Below are 20,672 nucleotides of genomic sequence, written 5' to 3' on the forward strand. Positions count from 1 at the left end.
ACTTACAGTACTGGGATCTGTGATGTTTTACATTACAGAGCTGAAGCCTCTAGCACTTAATATAGTCATAAACAGGAAGAGCAAACTGACATAATCTTGGACTTATGCTCTTCAACCCTGACACACAAGATGCCTACAACTGAAATTTTTATGGTAAAGACATGATGTCACCTGAGGTCAAGCAACTACTAATGTGTACAACAGCGACGTCTTAAATTACTTTGAAGTTTTAGACTAGTTGAGGTGAGAGACTAGTGCTTGAACTGCACTGCTCAACATTGCATCCTGTTCGTGCCATCTTGCCCCAAGTGAATATACAATCAAGTAAAACAAAATGCATCAAAAAAGATAAATCAGTCAACTGTAAACTGTTGGCAAGAAATCTTTAATCATATATTTGTCCTCTGTCTCAGGCATTTGTACAAGACACTGGAGCCTAGAAGCATTAGCTTTAATTTGTGCAACTTAAGAATTTCCTTCAGGAGCACTTCAGTCATCTGACCGGACGAAAAGATCTCCCAACCTTGCATGGCAGCCATCAGTCGTAGCTCACCTCACAATAAGGTTCCGAGCTAGAACATCAAAAAAGCACAGTAGTGCTGATTCCAAGCAAAGTCAGGATTTACAGTTCAAGATTTCCCTGCTGTATTACTGTTTCCATTTGCAACGCTCTTTACTGAGGAAGCCTCACAAAGGCACCACTCCCAGCTGCAGTACATAGAGTGGTACTGATGCAAATGTTTATTTTGCTACAAAGGATATATTAGGGCTTCCAAAGAACCAAGCATGCGCAACATGAAAACATGTAAAACAGCAGGTTTAACCTCAGCAACCCCTTTGAGTGATGTCTTGTCCTGAAGATTTTGTAATATCCATTGTAGTGAACACCTGTAAGACACCGAAAGAACAGCTTATTTTCTGTTGTTCTAGATCATCATCATGGTCTCCTCTTGTAAAGTAACAATACTAGATTTCTTTGAACTATTGCAATGGAAAACAAGCTGCAGTGCACAATGCACACATTTTCTATCACAGGCCAGTATCTTACACTTAGAAGTAAAGCAAATACTAAATAAATCTCATACAATACAATGCAGTATTCTTTCCTTGCAGGTTTTAAATCAAGCTGTGTCCCCTCCACCTCTTACCTCTCCACAAGTTGGATGGATACCAATTGTTTCATCAAGTAATTCTTTGGTGAGACCACATTTTATTGCAGCAGCAAAACCTTGGGTAACTTCACCGGCATTAGGTCCAAGAACATGGAAACCTATCACACGATTCTTTAAGACAGGTGAGAACAAAACAGGAGTTAGTACTAGGTAAAGTTAACAAAAGCTCTAGTATATAACTCCCACTACAATAAAAATTATATCTTATGCAAACAGGTCAACAGCAACCTTTTAACAAAAGATTAACTACTCTGAAGAAAGAAGTTCTGCAGCTCTTTTCAGTCGAGCATAGCAGAATGAAACAAGTTTTAAAACAAATGAGTTTTAAAATCATTGCACAGCACTAATTCAAAGATACTGCCTAAAACTAAACAGATTCTAGTTTTGTCAGCTGTTTTTATCATTTTATATATACAGTATGTTTAGTATGTTACGATTTGAAATTATTTTTCAACATTGAAATTAAGTCAGATAGAGGACCTGTTTATATTTGTTAAAAATCTGATACTGAAGGGCTTCACTGGCCATTCCTTTCCTCCCCAAGCAGTTAACAGGAAGGAAAATGGAAACGTTATAGGCTTGAATTTTAACCATCTGTCTCTGTAGGAAGATCTAGAGTGATGGCAGTAGATTATAAAAACAAGTTAAAATTGAAATAAGCCACACACAGTTTGTTTTATTAATTAGTTTATCAAGAGGGACACAAACAATGTTTTAAAACATTTTCCCAGGATGTCCCCATGCCTTCAGAGATGTCCAAGCCCAGGTGTGGCCATGATTTGCAAGACAGGATACAAATTCCTCTTAACATGAGCTATTCAAATATACTATTTACCTTCATTCTCCTTCAGCATCCTAGGAAAAACCCTTTCACATAGAAATCTAAATAAAGTCCCTCCTTCCATTGTGTTCTTTTCATCTCAATTATTTCCAATGAGGCTCCAATACAAGCACAACTTTGAGCCTTTCTGCAGTCTTTGAGAAAGTTAGGTGAGCTAATAAGGAAAAGAGTATGCTTACTTCCTCTTAGCTTAAAAGCCATGCTATTTCATCATATGATTCCTTCTCTCCAAAGCAATTTAAAACACCAATCTTCCTTTGTTTGTCTGTTCTTTCAGACAGTTTTGGGGAAAAATACGAGACAGCCCTGGCACTTATTTTTTGCAGCAAGAACTTACTGATGACTAGAAATTCCCATTTTTCCGTCACTGAGTTTACCAGGACCAACCACATGTTTTCCAAGTTTCTACTAAACATACAAAACTCTGCACTTTACAAAGGGCAAAAAACAGTCCAGAAACCTGAAGCAAGACATCCGATAGTACAGTTACTCAACACCCACTTGGAAGAAAAACCCTGGTGAATTTCTTCACAAGTCTATCCTCAGTAGGAACTCAGGATGAAATTTCACAATGTGTAAAGCTCTCACTTGCTCAAACAGCTGTTATACCAAAAAAAAACCCCAAAACAATCAGCTCCAAATTGATTAGACCTCTTAAAACAAATACTTCTGTTAACAGGATGGGTAGAGCTCACCTCAAGCAGGCCAAACAAAAGATTCTAGTCTTTTGGCTGGTCTAAAAAGACATTTCAAGTATATGCTCAGCATATCCATGCCAGCTTGCTACTTACGTTGTCACGTTTACTGCAGATAATCTTTGCATAACAAGTATTGTTATCTCTGCCTGGTACTGTCCATTCAAGTGGCCAGAACAAACTATGATAAACCTGGGAGGATGACAAGGAAAAGAACATTAGAAATTGATGAATTAATTCAGTCAGACATCATTCTAATTTTTAATGTCTTTACAAATAGGTGTTTTGACATTCAACCAGCTAGATTTTCATAACATACAGTAGACAAGACCAATTTTTGTTCCTCTCGGCCCAAGCAGTCCATCCTCCAAAAGTCAGCAGAGAATGACTTGACTCAAACCATGCTACCCTGATTTAAATGCTCAATTAAAACAGCAACAGCTATAAGACCTAGCTTTTTAAGACTGTACTTTCAGAAAGTGCTTTAGTAGTACAAAATTAATATCTAGTTACTGTAAGTTTAAACCTATTCGGCAAAACAGTTAACAGCAAAAGCTAAATAATGCCAGGTGTATTCAAAAGACGTAAGGACTTAAAACACAAGGCATGCAAACAGCTTTAATGAAACTCTTCAGAGAAGTGCAGAAGCCAGAAATTACATCAGAACAGGATAGTTATGCCTGATACTCCTATAGCCATAAGAAAAGGTTAGGAAAAAATTAATTGCCAATTCAAGTACAGTGAATAAGCAGAAAATAGACAGTTCATCCCAGGAGCTTGGTATGCTTCAGCAATAAGCCTTTAATTTGCAACAACGTAAAAAAACCCACGTACAGTTCTGCAACCTGAGTTTGGCCCCCTGAAGTCAAATGCTTCTTGGCAGCATGCAAATAGCGACACACAATTCTAATGGTATCAAGTCCTGGACTTTTGGTAGTCCAACACCTTGTAGCCGGATGACAACACTTCCATGATCAAAGACCCACCTAGCTAACCTTCTAATCTTGCTTTAGCACTATGCCTTGAGTGTAAAGCAGCAAGGCGCAAGAAAAACATTTTCAAGCTACAAGTTAAACAAGTCTTGAGTGCTCTCACCTCCAAGTTTTGCTTCCCGTATTCTTCTATGGCTCTCTCTTCAGCTAATCCACAGCTGCCATACTCTAAAGGAGTAAACACTGTCGTTGGTACATTGATATAGTCACACTAAAAATAAAAAAACCAAAATTTATATTTAGACCATGTAAGTTCTATACAGTACATACAGGGAAAAGTTGTTTAAAAAAAAAAAAAAGAGGTAATACAGAACACTTGCAGTGCCCAGAGTCAAGTGGACAAATCAACTTGTGTTACTGCAATTTTGAGGCAAAAACATAGAAGTAAGTAGAAACTGTATTGTTATAGCTTTACCTTTGTGGAACTACCACCATAAAGCCTGCGGGCTAGCAGTTTCCCTGCCTGAATGGCAACTGGAGTAAGTTCAAGCTTTCCATCCAAAATATCTCCAATAGCATAAACATAAGGCACATTGGTTTGCTCTCCATCATTTACAGGTACTTTCCCATTCCTTTAAAACAAACAGAAAAGAGAAGAGAGTTCAGTATCATAACCTTCCTCAGAACTCAACAAAAACCACAGGGAAGTTCTGCCACGACATTACTCCAACTACTGAGCACGTTTATTAAATATGCTTATGCCGTTTTTTACTTAAACTGCAAACTCCTCGGAGCACCAGTTACCTCCAACTCTGACACATGGCTGAAGTCAGTATGCAGTGGGCCAGTTTTGACCTGAGCAACAGGGCCTGTCTGGTGACAATGAAGTTACTCAGACATCTTTGGACTTAAGATCTTTTACTTCTTATACAGCCTGCAATGTACATTTTCCCCTATGGGGAAAAAGGGCTGCAATACCACTCACGTTTAAGCAAATTGACTTTGTAAGTTGTTAGCTTCTGCAACCTGATCTTAAATTTCTTTTTCCTGAACAACTTAACCCTGCCTCTTACTTTGCACCAGTTTTGTACGAATACCAGCGAGAAAAGAAAAACACCTTAAATCTGTAGGAAGCAAGTAGTTTGCTGCCTCTTTGAATCCCTAGATTAACTTGCCACATCAGCTGAATAAAACATTTGATTTAGAACTACAGTTTAATATTCTGCTAAGTAAATTAAACAAATATATTAAATCTATTCCTTAAGCACAGTGGCCAAAAAGTAGGTATTAACTCATTCAGAATAGTTCTTTTACAAAATATGTATTAGAGAATTGAAATTAATGGACAATCATACTCAAATCCAGGAAAGAAAAGGGTTTAAAGGTTCACATACTTGCCAGGTATGACAGTGATGCTTTTTTTTTTTTTTTTTTTTTTTAAAAAAGCAGCAGTATCATTAGGTACTGTTAAAGAGGTTAAAAAAATCACCACATTCAGTGGTTTAAGGGAGTTGAGCAATACTCACTTCTCATTGATTTTGACACCAATTGTCTCTAAACCAATATTTCTGGTACATGCATCACGACCAATGGCTATCAAAACCTAAAACACAAAATTAAATGCAATAATTTTACGCAAGAACAGTATAATCAGCATAACACTTCCTTTGGTCTTTTTCTGAAAAAAATGTGAAGCATTCGACTGAAGTGACTTTTCAAAAAATTTTTTGAAAAAGCCACCAACAGTTCAGGATCCTCCATATGCAACTTGTTTCAGAGATGCAACAAACAGCAAAACATTAACATCAGAACAAAAACAGAAGCAACAACACTGTTCCCAAGAACTAAATTCCAGATACAAAGTTTCACCCATTCTGCTGACAGTGCTCAACTGAAGATTAATATTGAATTTTTTCACTTGTACTTTTTTTTTCTGCCAGTAATTTATGTGAACAATTTTGCAAACAAGATTTCCCTTTACTTTTTTCCCTGAACAACTTTTAAAGTATTTCAAACACATTTTCATGTGCTGCTATATTCAGTTGTTTCAAATCCAGAAATGCTTACAGTGTTATATTCTTCTTCAAAGATTTCTGGTCCCTCAGTAGACTTTGCTGTCACTTTCAGTCTTCCAGGCATGCCTTCCTCCAGCTGTTCAACCTGTATAAATATTTGCAAGCTCAGAATTACCTTAAGCAGCAGAGCTTACTTATTGCCACTTCAAACCTTGATCATTCAGTAGTAAAAAAGATTAATCTCATAAAACATTTATTGCTGTACAGAGCCAAAGCCTTCACAGACAGCACACACATTCTACATGGGCTGTTTAAAGTAATTTTGCATGGAGAGAAGAAACCTAAAGAAAGCACTTGCCTGAACAGGTACAAACTTCCTCACGAATTTTACGCCGTGTGTCTCCATGTGAGCACCTACTTTTTCTGCCATTTCTTGGTCAAAGCCCCGGAGCAGTATGGAACGAACCATCACTGTGACATCTAGGCCTAGACCGGCAAGAAATCCTGCACACTCCAGAGCCACGTAGGAAGCACCCACAACTAGAGTTTTGCCAGGGCAGTAAGGCAGGGAGAAGAGGTCATCACTAAAAAGAGAAGATGTGTAAGTTACAAGGTTCTTCTAGCACAAGCTTGTGTGTCTTTACAAACACCAGAGCAGACAAAGTTCAGTCTATTATGCCTTTTCAGCTCACCTTGTAATACAGTATTCTTTGTCTCCAGGGATACCCAGGTATCTAGGCCTTTCTCCTGTTGCCAGGACAAAAGTTTCTGCTGTATGATAGGTTACTTGTCCTTTTCTATTAGTTGCCTGTTTATTTAGACACAGTTAAGAAAGTCTTTATCATCACAGGAACAAGTTTTAAGATAAAATTTCAAAAAATTATGTAATCCCCCCTTTAAATAGCGTGGATACATTTAAGAATCAAGAACAAGCAGTTTCAAAGGAGAACTAATGCATTTAGGGGAGCCATGCAGGTCACTGAAGAATAACAGGCTTAAATCACACACTATCAGGCTTTTGTCAAATTAGTCAAAGCACTTAAAATCATTTACTCTTTGAATCCTGCCCATTTCACCTACTCATTTAGATTGAATTGTTCATAATAACTTCACTTTCAAGTTATAAAAAAACACAACAAATTAATCCCCCCACTTCCAATAAAAGGCCAACACAATGCTAGTGACAAAATAACATCAATGAGTTCTTAGGCTAATGTAGAAATTGAAAAAGGTATCTAGTTACATGATTTAAGCAGGCCTAAGAAAAAACCTGTAATGAATTCAAACTAATTTGACTTCTAGAGGCCTTTGGTCTTGGGAAATTTCATCTTGCCGAAGTATCTCTCTCAAAATCTGACCTTCATTCTTGCTTTTCAATTACTTTCCAACACAGATGAAGGGAAACTTCGTCCCCATGAAGTCATCAGGTAATTCAGGTTGGAAGGGATCTCAGGTCATCTAGACCAACCTCCTGCTGAAAGTCTTTCTGTTCTACTTCATTTATAGACTAAGGACACTTAAGTAGATGACCTGAATACCTGGACACTAGAACAGTAGACGGGGTAAGTTGAGCATACTACAGTCTATTCAGTGCTAGTCTCTTGGTTTGAAACACATGTAGTTCAGCCTTCATAAACTTATACTGAAAACAGACAATTACACCCACTGAACCGAAGAGTTGTCTTCAATGTGCACTTATTCTAAGTTAACCTTGCTACAATATGATCACTTACAGCAAGACTGCCAGCACATGTTTTATCTTGCAAAACTCAGTTTAATTCTTATGCATAAGGTTCTAGGAGCGCTGTTATGCAAATGCTTAATCTGAATTAAATTTCAATTGTTTCTATGCTTTAGCATCAAGATTTTCCAGGTGGCAAAATCGTACAGCTAAAGCTTTTCCTTTTTTTCCCCCCCTCCTCACTCAGGCTGCCGACCTCAGTCATGAAGTTAGCAACTGAGAGCACCGTACTCTATTCATGCTGGACATAAGTTTACAGACATCCACAGTAGTCTTACATAAGGGTTACTAGGTTTGCAAACACTGTGGCATGTATTAAAGTACAATAATAATTTGAATCAATAACTATTTCACAAATGAGTTAACTTCAGTTGACTTAAGTTGGCAGTGTCAAGATGAAGCCTCTTCCTTGTTGGATTTTAAAGGGCAGTTTTAGAACATGAGTTTTCCTTCTCTACTAAATAACAGCGCATACCTTTATTTTGTGTGGTTCAATGAATTCTCCGTAAGAATTGAGGTATGTCACAGACTTCTCTCTTAAGGACACTCGATAGCCCCAGTTTAAAGAACCAATGTAATTTTGAATTGCTTCTACCATGATCTCCCAGTTGTGTTTAACTGAAACAAGACATTAATTTCACATTTAAAGAAATCAAAATGCAATGAACTCTTAAAGAAAAACTTAAGTCTCATTCATTGTACATCATGCTAAGAGAACATCTTTATCACCAGTAATGACGATACATATTAAAGTCTTGTTCCACTATGCTAATATCTACCTGACTTAGTTACTATCTGAAATAAGCCCATTCTAGAACAAAACACAATTAGCTTTCAATCCTAAAGGTTTCTATGACTCAAGGAGGGTGCTTTCTGATTCACCTAAGAAAACTACTGACCTCTACCTCTAGTTTACAAAGTCCAAAGTACAAGAAACCATTTTAAGCTTAGAGTCTCATCTGTACACTGTCTTGGTCTGTCCTCTGTGTTCTTACTAACCTTGTTCTTCATACTGCCACCCGTATTTCCTTGAATCTTGGAGTGCCTGACCCAGAAGTGCTGCTTGATGCATTAGCTTCTTAGGAATGCAGCCTACATTTACACAAGTGCCTCCAAGTCCTAAGATAGAAAGAACCATGTTATTACTTGCGTGAACAGGAAAAGCATAAATATCCTATCATGTGCTTTGTATAATCATCCATATATCGGTTGGTAATGTTTGCTATAGCCACACAAGTAACAAAACTTCTGTTGTATGAGACATTTTAAAATACAATGAACACACTAAGTTTGAAAGTTTTTATTCAGTTTAAGAGGTTACTTGACCCACTGAACCAAGAAGGGTACAGTGCATTGTCTTAAAAATAGATCCAGGATAGTTACTCTAGAGTGCTTCAGATTTTAGACTGACAAGTAAGCAAGGCAAAAAGCCCAGAGTTCCTAGAGTTTAGTATCACCTATTAAGTGGAATGTGAATTACGTATTTGTTTGAAACCTTAGGTATGAAAGCACATTCATATCGCAACTCTGTTAGACTTGACCCATGAAGTTACTTACTCATTCTTAACTGCCAATAGCATTAATAAGGTCAGACAGCTGCTGTCTTTAACTATGGAAAGGTGAGGCATGCATAGCCATATAGTCACATTGTTCTAGAGGTAGCCTAGAACAGTTGTCCACAAAATAGAACTAGATGAACTAAAAGGCAAAAAACCCTCACAAACATGAGAATGTGAACGTGTGCATACACACTATCCAGACACGATTTGAAAGTGAACAGAACTAAAACAACGTTTGACAAAGAACTGAGAGTTAGCAATGCAGAAAACAAATAACTGTCCAGAAAAGCAAGCATGCCAGGAAAACAACACCTTTGTTATGTGTGTTCCAGTATTACAGGAATTCAGCCCCAATTTCTAAGAATACAAATCCATAATATTTAACAACTCAGTACGTATCACTGGCGCTCAAACATCATAAAATACAAGTTAACAGAAGCTTACCCCATGAGGTTCCAAGAGGCGTTGGAACAACATAATCTAATACCATTACTTTCTTTCCCAAGGCAGCAGCTTCCTATACAAGATGGAAAGACAAGTCTGCATTACTGAACTTTTTGCCTGACCAAGAAAGCCTGTCTGCTCATTTATGGTCATGATATACTTAGCACTAAGAGAAGGCTCCTTTGCTAGTTAGTTGCGTTATCATATATGGGTCTTCCACCTCCTACACTAGACAAAAATTCAAATCCCTCAAAAGCTACTACTCTCTTCCAAACTTCAGTGGATGCTCATGTTCAATGCTGCATCCATACCATCCTACACTGTCAAAAGCCATGGTCTGAAGAGGGTATGAGATGGGCTTACCAGCCTATGATCCTCCTCTACCTCACCCAAGGAAATATTTATGTTGTTAGCTCGCCTTTTCTCTCAGAAGGGCAGTACTCACTTAGCATGTTCATGAATGAAAAAAAGTGATGTTAAACTGGAGACAGTTCAGTGGAAGACAACCAAGATGCTCAGGGGGGTGGAGCACATGCCCTACAGGAAGGGTGAGGGAACTTGGCATGTTCAGGCTGGAGAAAAGGTGGGTTTGGGGGAGACCCAACAGCAACCTTCCAATGCCTATGAGTTCATTAAGATGACTGTGCCAGGCTCTTCACGCTGGCAAGTGGTGGAAGGAGACAATGGCTGCAAGGTGAAACAAGGGAATTTCAGAACTGATACAAGAACAACTTTCACAGCATGAGGACATTCAGGCAGTGAAACAGTTTGCCCAGAGAAGCTGTGCCGTCTCCACCCCTCGCTATTTTCAAGACCCAGATGGATGAGGTTCTGCATGATCCTGTTTGACCTCACAGTTGACCCTGCCTGAAGCAGAATCTTAGGCTAGCTGTCCTCCTAATGTCCATCCCAATCTGAATAATCCTATGATACTCCACCCAAGGAATTACCAGGCACTTGATTGAATCTACCCATTGTTTGATCTTTCAAGGGCTTGATTCAAGTCTTTAGGTGCCTCAAATCTGTTTAAAGAACTCCTGCACAGTTACTGCAATCCTGGCTCAAACAAGGTTTAGCCAGCTATCTTGTATTCTGTGAATATCTGACCTCTCCCACTCTGAACAGTTTGGTAATTATCACCAAGTTTATAACTGATGTCCCAGAATGCACTGTAGGGAAAAATCTGCAGCATTCTGAAAATGCCCAATTAAGACTGGCTAACTGAAGCAGTGCTATGTCACCTTCTCCTGCCTTTCTTGTATTTATCTAGTGAAAGTTGCACACTTAACTATTGTACAGCAATTGCCAAGGCTGTCAAGAATAAAATCACTATGCACAAACCATAAACTGATGGGTAAGATACTTGGCTGAGAGGTGAGAAGTGTGCGTTCAAATCCCTCAAGTAGAAGAGAAAACTGAATCTGCATCTTAAGTCCTGAGGCACTCTGAACAAGAGCTAATTGTGTAAGAGGTACATAATCTCTACTAACATTTCTGAAAAAGCAGCTAGAAAGAGAACTAAAAAGTGAGCTTGCTCCTTGAAAGAACAGCTGAAAGGACTTCATTTTAGATGACTGGTGATCCTGAATCCTAAACAGTCAGAAGTACATCAAGAGTAGCCTTTAGGTTTTCCATATTACTGTTTGGACGTGTTAATTTCCAAAAGTGTGCAGTAAGCGTTAACTGCATAGTACACAAGAGGAGATACTTAAAAAACTTCTGGTTCCACCCTCAGCCAGGAACCTAAAACCTATTACTAAGACCAAGAGGTGAATAGGCATTGGCTAGAAACTGGTCCACAAGACCATGATCTCCTGAGTGAGCACACTACTAGACCACTACTGATTCATTAACTAACAAGTTGAACAGTAATAATCATCAAAATATAGACTGTTTTATACTATTGCGATTAATACAGAGACTAATTTTTGAAGAAGATTCATATGCAGCCTGTTCCTTAATGCAATCTTCACATCATACCTTGGAACATGCAAGTCCACCTGAACCACCACCAATAATAATGAGGTCATAATCATAGGCTTCTGCATCTTTGCTATCCCCAAGAAGTTTCTGTAGTGATCCGTCATGATAAGCCTGTTAAAAAAAAAAAATCAAATTACCACACATTTCTGAGCAAACAAAAACTGAATGACATTGCCTTATCTGACCTAGATCACCTAGTCTAATGTGTCACACAATTTAATTATTATCGAACAGCAAATTCACTCTGTAGTCTTGTCTACTTCCAGCTGATTTTTAAACAAAAGTTACCTCGTAAGTCGAATCACAGCCACCTATGTGTGTTCCATTCACAAATACATTAGGCACTGTCCTCTGATTAGTTAGCTCTGCTAACACTTGCTGAATACTGGGTCCATCAGCTAAGAATAAAAGAAACAGGTACATTACAGAACAGTTTTCAAGAAGGGAGCTTTTAAAACAACCTGAAGTATTAAAGGTTTGACTGCAATATACCATAGGCCTGCCAAGAAAACAAATCTGTTAAAATCATCACATCTGTAGACTTCCTGAACATAAGCAAGTCTTCAGTGACTACTTCTCAAAAGAGTATGCTTAAATACTGAGGATAAATGGTTGCTTCAAGCCGTAATTCTACAGAACACAGTAAAGTTGAAGTAATAAAGTTTAGTACCTCTAACTCCTGGATTCTTATCAGTCTCCTCCTGACAGTGTCACACATGGTACTACACAAAAATTCTTTTCCAGATATCACAGGAGATCACACAGACTGCTTTTGCTTCACCAGAAATGTTTGGTTTTGGGAGTATGTTCTATGTAAGTGCACATAGTTTTGCCCATCAGCTTTGTATTATGAGAATATGGGGATGGGAAGAATGAACATGCTCTTCTACTTACTGAAAGTAGCTTTAGAGACTTTCTATACCCACCACATTGTCTTAAACCTTTCAGTTTTAAGATTATCATTACCCAACATCTGAATCATCAGTACTTGCAAACTGAGCCTGTGTGTATCTCTCAGCAGTAAATGTGTGAATGAGAATTTACAGTAGTTACTTTGACTAAAATCTTTTTACTCCAAGACCATATCTATTTAGTATCAGTAATCAGAGCAATTGCAAAGGAAATACATTATTAATTAGGAGTACTTCCAGAAAAAAAATGACTGTGCATTATACTTTGCATATCCTGGGCTATAATTAGTTCACAGTATCAGAACTCTAATGAAAAGTAAAAATAAGAAAGAAGAGATGCTATGGATCAGTAAGTACATTTTTCCCAAAAACTGCTTAAGCACACACTTCAAAAAAGCATTAGCACTTTAAAAAAGCACTGTAAATGAAGTTTTGTACAGAAAAAAATTGATGATAATACACATTTATCAGCTTACTGACAGTGCAATTAAGAGTTTACTAAGAATTATGTTAGAAACGAGTTGTTCTTAGAACTACATTAAATGCTACATGCATTATGAACATATATGCATAAGGCACTACACATTTACTAAAAACTAATGCAGCTTGGGCTTTAAAAAAACACCAAAATTGCAACAGCCATGGTACTGGAATTTACCCCTCCTTCCAATGACTCAGCAACTTTCCCTGTGAAGGTCACCCACATACCAAGTCAAACATTAACAATTCATCTAAAGCCACAAAAAGAACCTGAGGTAGGAAAAAATTACCACAGGCTTTTTCCCAAAAGACAGAGCTCCTCAGGGAGAAATCACATCTCACATCCTCCATCAGTTGATGATTTGTACAGAAAGAGTCAAAGTTATATTAAAAACACATCCAATTTTAAAATCCACATTGAAGCCTAATTGCTTTTATCTCTGCATATATTAAAATTTATTTTAATTATTTTATATATCCTCCAGTTAGCTCAAGACAGTTTAAAGAGTCATGCACAGTCACCCATTTTTAGTTATACTAACCAGCATGCGATAGATTTTCTTTCTTCTACTTACCAGTTACATCAAGTTCCAAAGCATAGTACTCCACACGCATAGAGCGGAAGAGTTCTTTCACCTACAACAGAAAGAGACACAGTGTCAGTGCAAGGTCTTCACAAGATCTGATACACAGCTCAGGGTAAAACTTGATTGTTGAACATACACAGGTAACTTTTAAGACTCAGCTGTTATGCTTCAAGGGCCTAGCTCTACGTGCCTTTGGTAAAGTTTGGCCTACTTCTACATTTTGCATGTTTCTCACTTAAAGCCAGGCTACTTAACAGCATTCAGATTAAGCATCCCACATCACAGCAACCTTCCAATCCAAGTTTCATTACCTTAAGAAAAAGTTTCTAGATACAGTTTGCTTAGCTGCAGACTTCTTCATCCCTAACAGAAACCAAAAGCCATGAGAATAACTGCCATATGGAAAAACATCAAGAAGAGAGATAAAGTAGCAGCCAGATTCCTTGATAATACTAAGGAAAGAAAAAAAGAGAGTAGAGGATAACATGCAAAACAAAACACTGTCAAGCAAATGCAAAAAGGTGTATCACGAAAAGCTGCAGAAAGGGTAATACGCTCCAAGTGTACTTAGCACTAGGAGTGGTTCTAACTTGTTTGCCATTGTTTTACTAAATCAGTCATATCTTGCTTGTGAAATATTGAGTTAATACCAGAAAGTATCACTAGAACATGTCCTAGAAACATGGCTCTTGTGGCCAGAAGTCAGTAATAAATTAAAAAAAGGAGGGGGAGGGGGAAGAGAACACTATATACAGGCCTAGTCTTAAAAAGAAAAAAACCCCACCAACAAACAACAAACCACACCCTAAATGACAACTTAAGTGGAGATTTCCCCAGCCTGTAGAGATTTCTGGGCGTTTTTCTAACATCAGTTCTGGATGGACAGAGTGAACCATTACCAGATTCAAATCAAGTAGCATTTTAGAACTGAGTTTTTTTTTTCTACAGTAATACCTATTTGTAAAACTTGCAGTATTGAAATTGTGGACTGTCCTTCCAGTTGGGCAATGACGTACCTCACAGTACACTATTACATCTGGCAGTATTTACTCCTTTGAAATACAATTTGCAGACTTACCCACGCAAGTAGACATTGTAAGGCAATGGGTAAGAGATCTGCTTTTAATCATAACTGTCTTGATGTGAAGACAGCTCTAGCAAGAAGCACTAAGTGTCTGTGTGATGGATCCACTTGCCAGCATGGAGTCTGAATGATGAATCAGGCTAAGTTGCTGCCAATTTAGAAGAAATCTTTTACAACCAGCTCTTTGATGAACCTCAAATTTATTGACAGCACTTCACTAAGAGTAAGTTGAGTCATGTCTAATAAGCTTAAAGATGTCAAACACACGATGAATAAAATGTTTTTAATGTTGCTGTGATCTATGCTGTTACTATGCCAAAGGCTGAGTATATCAATGCTTTCTACTGCAGTTCTGGCTTTATGCAAACAAAGTTTTTGTATTCTGTACCAACTACATGGCAAGTTTCTTACCACAATATATATCAACCATTATATAGAAAAATAAGCTCTGCTTGTATAACTCATTACATTAGTTCTACAATTATAGAATAATTGAAGTTGTAAGGGACCTTTAGAGGTCATCTGATCCAACTCCCTGCTCAAAGCAGGGCCCAAAGTGAAGTTTGATCAAGTTGCCCAAAAAACTGTCCACTCCAGTTCTGAATATCTACAAGGACAGAGATACTGTAACCTCTCTGGGCTGTTCCAATGTTTAACCATCCTCACAGTAAAGAATTTCCATTTTATCTAATTGGAGTATCTCTTCTTCTATCTCTAACTTGTATTTATTAGCCATTGTCCTCTCACTCTGCAACTCTGGGAAGAGTCTGGTTGTCTTCCCACTTGGTAGATGAAGACAGCAGCTAAAATCCCTCCTTAGCTTTCACAAGGTTGAACAAACTGAGCTCCTTCACACATCCTGTGCTCCAGTCCTCTAACCGTCTAGGTGGCCCTAAAAACTTTTGTCCTAAACTCACCATTATGTTCAGGTTTGCTTATTGGAATGACTATGGCTATGGCTATGGCCTGAAAGAGAAGCAGCAGTGGAAATGTTCCAGACCTCCCGCTCTGCAACTGGTGTTACAAAGCCCAAGCGGAACGCCATGAAAGATTTAAAAAGGAAAGCTTAAAAGGATTGTTACACAAAGTGGCAAGCTAAGAATCTGGAGGGAAGTCACAAAACTAGCTACTTGTCTGCTGTTTAAGCTTGCAGCAAAGTACCAAAGTAACAGGCAAGTTTTCCTTAGTGGTTTGTTGTTTTGGTGTTGGGTTTTTTTGTTTGTTTGTTTTTGGTGGGTTGTTTTGTGTGGTTTTTTTGTTTGGGTTTTTTTTGGGGGGGTATTGGTTGTTTTGTTTTTGTTGGTTTGGGGTTTTTTTGGTTTGTTTTTTTTACAAAAATCTGCTAAAACATTGCAACAGCAGCTGGCAGGGGCGAGGACAGGACAGAGAACATTGGTAGAACAAGAAAGGATTACACTCAAGAAAGGACAGATTTAAGATAATGGATTTAGGCAACCTTTATTCTCTACTGAAAATATGGAGCGGAGCGGGGCGGGGCGGGGGGGTGGGGGGAAGACACACAAATGTCAGCATCCTACCAAGAAGTAGCTACTGCACTTTAGACTTATGAATAGATCATGCTTGTGTTGTGCTAATGAAACAGAACAGTAACAAGAATATGATCAGAGTTATGAAATCTTCAATACCGGCAAGAGATAATAGATTATTTCAGTTTGGAAAAGAAAATGATTAGGAGAAGTAGAAAGATAAGATACACTAATCATGACTAATATCTAGATTAGATGAATAGGAAATTAACTCTGAGAAATACTCACCGAAACAAACAACAATTACTTTTACCAGAGAACAATTTTGAAATGAAAAGGAAGTAAACCTCCATACAACACAAACCAGAGAACTTACTGCTACCTGACATTGTCAAAGCCAAAATCAAAAGATCAAAAAGCAATTAGACCAACTAACGAAAGATCCACTGAAAAATTTTAACTCAATAAAACTAATACAAACTCAGGTCAAGAAATTGCTGAGCCACCCAGTGCTGGAAACTTCAGCAGAATACTGAAAAATTTGCTTCTTTATATCCTAATCCTAAAAATGTAATTTCTGCAACAAGTGTCTGGGACAGGATACTAGGTTGCATGGTCACCAATACAACCATTTACTTCCCTTCTGACCAACGCAATGGCCTCATTTACCTACTAAACCCTCCAGTTTTCACAAAGAGAGAGAGACTAGAAAAATTTCCAGATATTACCAAGCAGTAGATGATTTCTCCAAAACTGAGAAATTGGTCTAACACTTGAGAAAATTCTTCCTGGAGACGCCTTCTGTCACTCGGGTAGCTAAGGAGGTTTGAAATAAGCTTCATACAGTAAAGTTATGTAGTAATGCTATGTCCCGTATCTGCTGTTTCACATATCAGCTAACATTCTATAATAGCTACAGCTGAATTGACCAGAAATCCCTGCAGATACAGAACGTAATCAGTAATAGCACAACATATAACTAGAATAACCAGCAACTTCTATGCAACTACAGTTGTTGCTCTTAAAACACTTTCAGCATCTCACAATGTTCAGACTTGGCAATTTTTCATGCTAAAAACTTATGTTTTCTTTATGCATTTCTATCTTACTTGATATTAATCTTTTCAGGGTGGTAAGATATTAAAGAGCAGTCAAGTTAAGTTATGACACAGAAGTCATTCTCATACCACCCCCTCTCCACAACTGCCTTGCTAAAGCAATTAAACAATAAATTGCATTTGCAGAAAAAGAACTGCACAATTGCCTAGTCATGCTACTAGCTAAACTGAACAGAATCAACTACTAAGTTCCTTTAGAGAATTTATTTGCAATGCTTTTCTGAAGGAAAGCACAATCTTAATTTTCTTCCAGCATGGCTACATCCATTTGCAATAAAGAATTTTTCCCACCCCTCAAATTAGGTCCTTTTAGAGCATGAGTGTTCTCTGCACTAGTGCCTAAACATCATCAGTTTTTCAATTAGTCCTATCAAAAGTACATTGCTAACAACCATCCACAGTAAAACACAGACACAGCGCACACTATTCATATCTGTCTGCCTTTAAGAACTCAAAACTATGTGATTACAGGCTAAGTACCCAAGCTGTAACTACGCTTTCAAATGATATCCACTTCATTAATTCTACAGACTAGATCAGCTAGGAAGAATGCTGCATTAGCCATTGTTCTCCCATTCCTTTCACTATTTTCTAAGTCTTTGGTGGGAGGCGTTGTTAATACTCATACTGTTGCAGATATTTTTCTGTTATATCACTTGTCTCATGCGTGGCTTCCTTCTCTCATAAGCTTTCTTCTTCTGTTTCTGCCTCTGTAACATACACCTCTTCTACATGTTTTCTTCATTCTATTACCTTTCTCTTCTGTTCCAAACAGGAAAGTAAGCCATGGAAGTCTGCCTACCAGAGCAATCAGCTCTTCCTCCTACCTCCTCTGCCAGGTTTATTACCCGTTCCTTCACAAAGATTCATACAGGGTCCTTCAACTCTCCCTCCTAGAAAGGGCCATAAGAGAGGGGCCTCCTACTCACGATATTAATTTTTCCCCTTTACAAGACAATAAAGATAATATTCCTCACATCTGATTGTTTCCTTCAAGCAAGTAATCCTGCCTAATGGAGAAGCTCTGAACAAATGCAGGAAAGAACATTAATCTGGAATTTAATTACTGGACTACAATCAAGTCTGTTTTTCACTTGAGCTCCTTGTGTCAGTCTTGCTCCACTGCAATACCAGAAACAGATGATGGAAAAGGTTGCAAGGTTTAAAAAGCTACTACGCCATTGTATAATCTCAAAAACGCCAGACTGAGTGCCACGCATATCAACACTGGAGCAATCATGATCACTCAAAGCACAAAGAGCAACACAGACAGGCAGAACTAAGTACTTCTCAATGGACAGCATCAAAGTCCTCAAAAGAAGGATATAGAAGGATTCTGTCCTCCACAGAAAACACAATTTTAGTCAACTGGACTAGACTTGAGCAAGACTCCTACCTTATCATTACTTCATTTGCTAAAACTTCAATTGAATAAGTTGGTTAAGTAAACAAATTTTAGAACAATCTGAGCTGCCTCCTGTGCCATACTATCTTTCTGCCAAAATTCTTGGAGAGAATGTGTTGGTTTTGCCTATCCTCTCATACACAGAGGCTTCCTTTCCCAAAACCTCAAGTGAAACCAGATCTATTCATTTAAGTTTTCTACAGCAGGGTCACAGTATCTCCTCCCTCACAAGGGCTACTGGAACGAAACCTAACCCATACATGGAAGCGCAGCTTCCGAGTGTTTTTCCTGGTTGTCAATTCCACTGAGGAACACCAGGACTCAATCCCACAGTTCCAATTATGTTTTTCTGTCATGGCCACATCAAATATGATATTATGAGGTTTAACTGACACTTCATAACAGTCTCTTTGCAAACATCCAAGAATCACAATGGCTACAAATGCCCACATTCTGTATAGGCTATGACTACACTGTGTCAGTATTGTAAAATTCTAATGAAGGCTCTATGTTTCTCTAATGACTCTGGTTCACTAGTTACAGCTACCCTGTGGTGTTGACACATAACCAGGGCTAGAAAGATATTTTTCACTAAAATATCTTTCACTTTAAAAAAGCACACATTATGGCCACACTCTTGCTATAAAGAAAACTTGCTACCTCAAATTTCAAAAACAGCAGAAAACTTAACTTGTATTCCTCTCCAGGGATGCAACTTTGTCCAACTTGGAACATCAATGTGGTGCTTAAACTTTCAAGAAGAAAGCTACACAACCAGCACCCTAACCTTCAGGTAACAGAGGCAAAAGCCGTTTAGCTGAGGTAGAAGCACGTCGTGCAGAACTTCCCACACCTTCATCCAGCTCTTCATTCACGTGGCAAAGGGGAAGAACTACCAAGGGCGCCAGCTGGGATCTTTGCCTCATTTCAAGCCTGATAAGGAGGTTCCCAAGGGGTGGCACTTGCTGCTTAACTTAAAGTGGAATAGATAGGGAGCTACTCCTGTACTGCCTAAATCGCTCGGGTGCCGTCTCCAGAAGCTGCATCCCCCCAAGGCCTGCTTTCCAGCCTCTCCCCCTCGCGCGCCTCCTCCCGCCCGGGGCGGGCCGCCAGCCGCGCGCCCTGAGGGCGGATGTCTCTCGCCTCGCACGGGGGCCGCGCCAGGCCTGCCTCCTCCCGCGGAGAGACGAGCCAGAGAGAAGACGGAAGCGTCTCCGAGAGCCCGCGTTCCGGCGACTGCCGGCCCGAGGAGAGGGCCCGCCGAGGTGACTCCCACCGCCGTCTCACCTTATTGCAGTAGGGGCAATAGCTCTTGCTGAAGATCATGACGCGGTGGGAGGCGATGAGGGTCCGCACGCGGAGCTTCAGGCCGTCCCAGTCCGGGAGCTGGGTCTGGCCCGGCGGCGGCATGGTGGGGGCCAGCGGCTGAGGCGACGAGATCCGCACGCCCAACACCCGCACCGACCCTCGACTTCACCCCGCCTCTTCCGGAGCGGGGAAGGTGACAAGCAGGACCGACCTATCCGCAGAGAGAGGGGGGAAAACACCAAAGAATGCCTCCCGCCCTTTTCTTCAGCCACACGCACTATGACTCACTGCAAATTAATAAAAAGTACGTTTATATCACGGGTAGAAGCGTAACTATTTACCTAAAGCTGATGTAAAGAAGGACAAACTTGCATTTTTTTAAGCCTCCCCTCCCCTCTGAGAGGAGGTGTGGAATAACCCAAGAGAAGGGAGACGAGAGGGCGCATGCGCAGTGCACAGGCGGCGGGAGGGCAGGGGTGGCCGCGGCCGGGGCAGTACCTGCTGTGGCCGCCCACAGCGCCCGCTCGGCCCGCGGGTTCCGCGGCGCCTCCAAAGGCTGGGGACGGCAAATAGTTCCGGTGGAGCTTCTGTAATAAAATGGATTACGTCTCGAGAGCACGTTAGCCAAGACGGCAGAAAAAACTCCCTTTTCTTTCTTGTTACAGTGTTAAAGGACGGGGATGCTGAAGCACCTGGTACTGCTTAACATTACACACGTCCCCGATTGGATTCGTTGTTCTCTTCCCAAGAATCACAGTAACGGTCAGGACTGAAAGGCGGAGGGGGACGTCCTGGCCTAACAGCGGAAAGAGCCTGGCTCGGGGCAGAGGGCAGGAGTCCTGCCTGGTCACTCCCCTGCTCCGGTGGCCTTTTGGCTGGCGACCAGCAGGCTGCGTGCCGAGGTCCCCAG

At 39.6% G+C, this 20,672-nt stretch overlaps 1 protein-coding gene across 1 annotated transcript; it reads right to left on the reverse strand.

Annotated features, from left to right (window-relative positions):
• Positions 1-825: 825 nt before the first annotated feature.
• On the reverse strand, positions 826-19,864 carry TXNRD3 (thioredoxin reductase 3; the record flags this gene model as incomplete). The annotated part of the gene is made up of 16 exons (XM_082004845.1): positions 826-888; positions 1,149-1,283; positions 2,805-2,900; positions 3,804-3,911; positions 4,116-4,272; positions 5,167-5,243; positions 5,708-5,800; positions 6,014-6,239; positions 6,348-6,463; positions 7,872-8,014; positions 8,396-8,515; positions 9,400-9,472; positions 11,380-11,493; positions 11,671-11,780; positions 13,349-13,409; positions 19,742-19,864. The coding sequence occupies 16 exons, from the start codon at positions 19,862-19,864 to the stop codon at positions 826-828; spliced, it is 1,815 nt and encodes a 604-aa protein (XP_081860971.1).
• Between the last annotated feature and the right edge of the window lie 808 nt (positions 19,865-20,672).

This window comes from Phaethon aethereus, assembly GCF_964289735.1.
Source record: "Phaethon aethereus genome assembly, chromosome: 11".
Taxonomy (NCBI): domain Eukaryota; kingdom Metazoa; phylum Chordata; class Aves; order Phaethontiformes; family Phaethontidae; genus Phaethon; species Phaethon aethereus.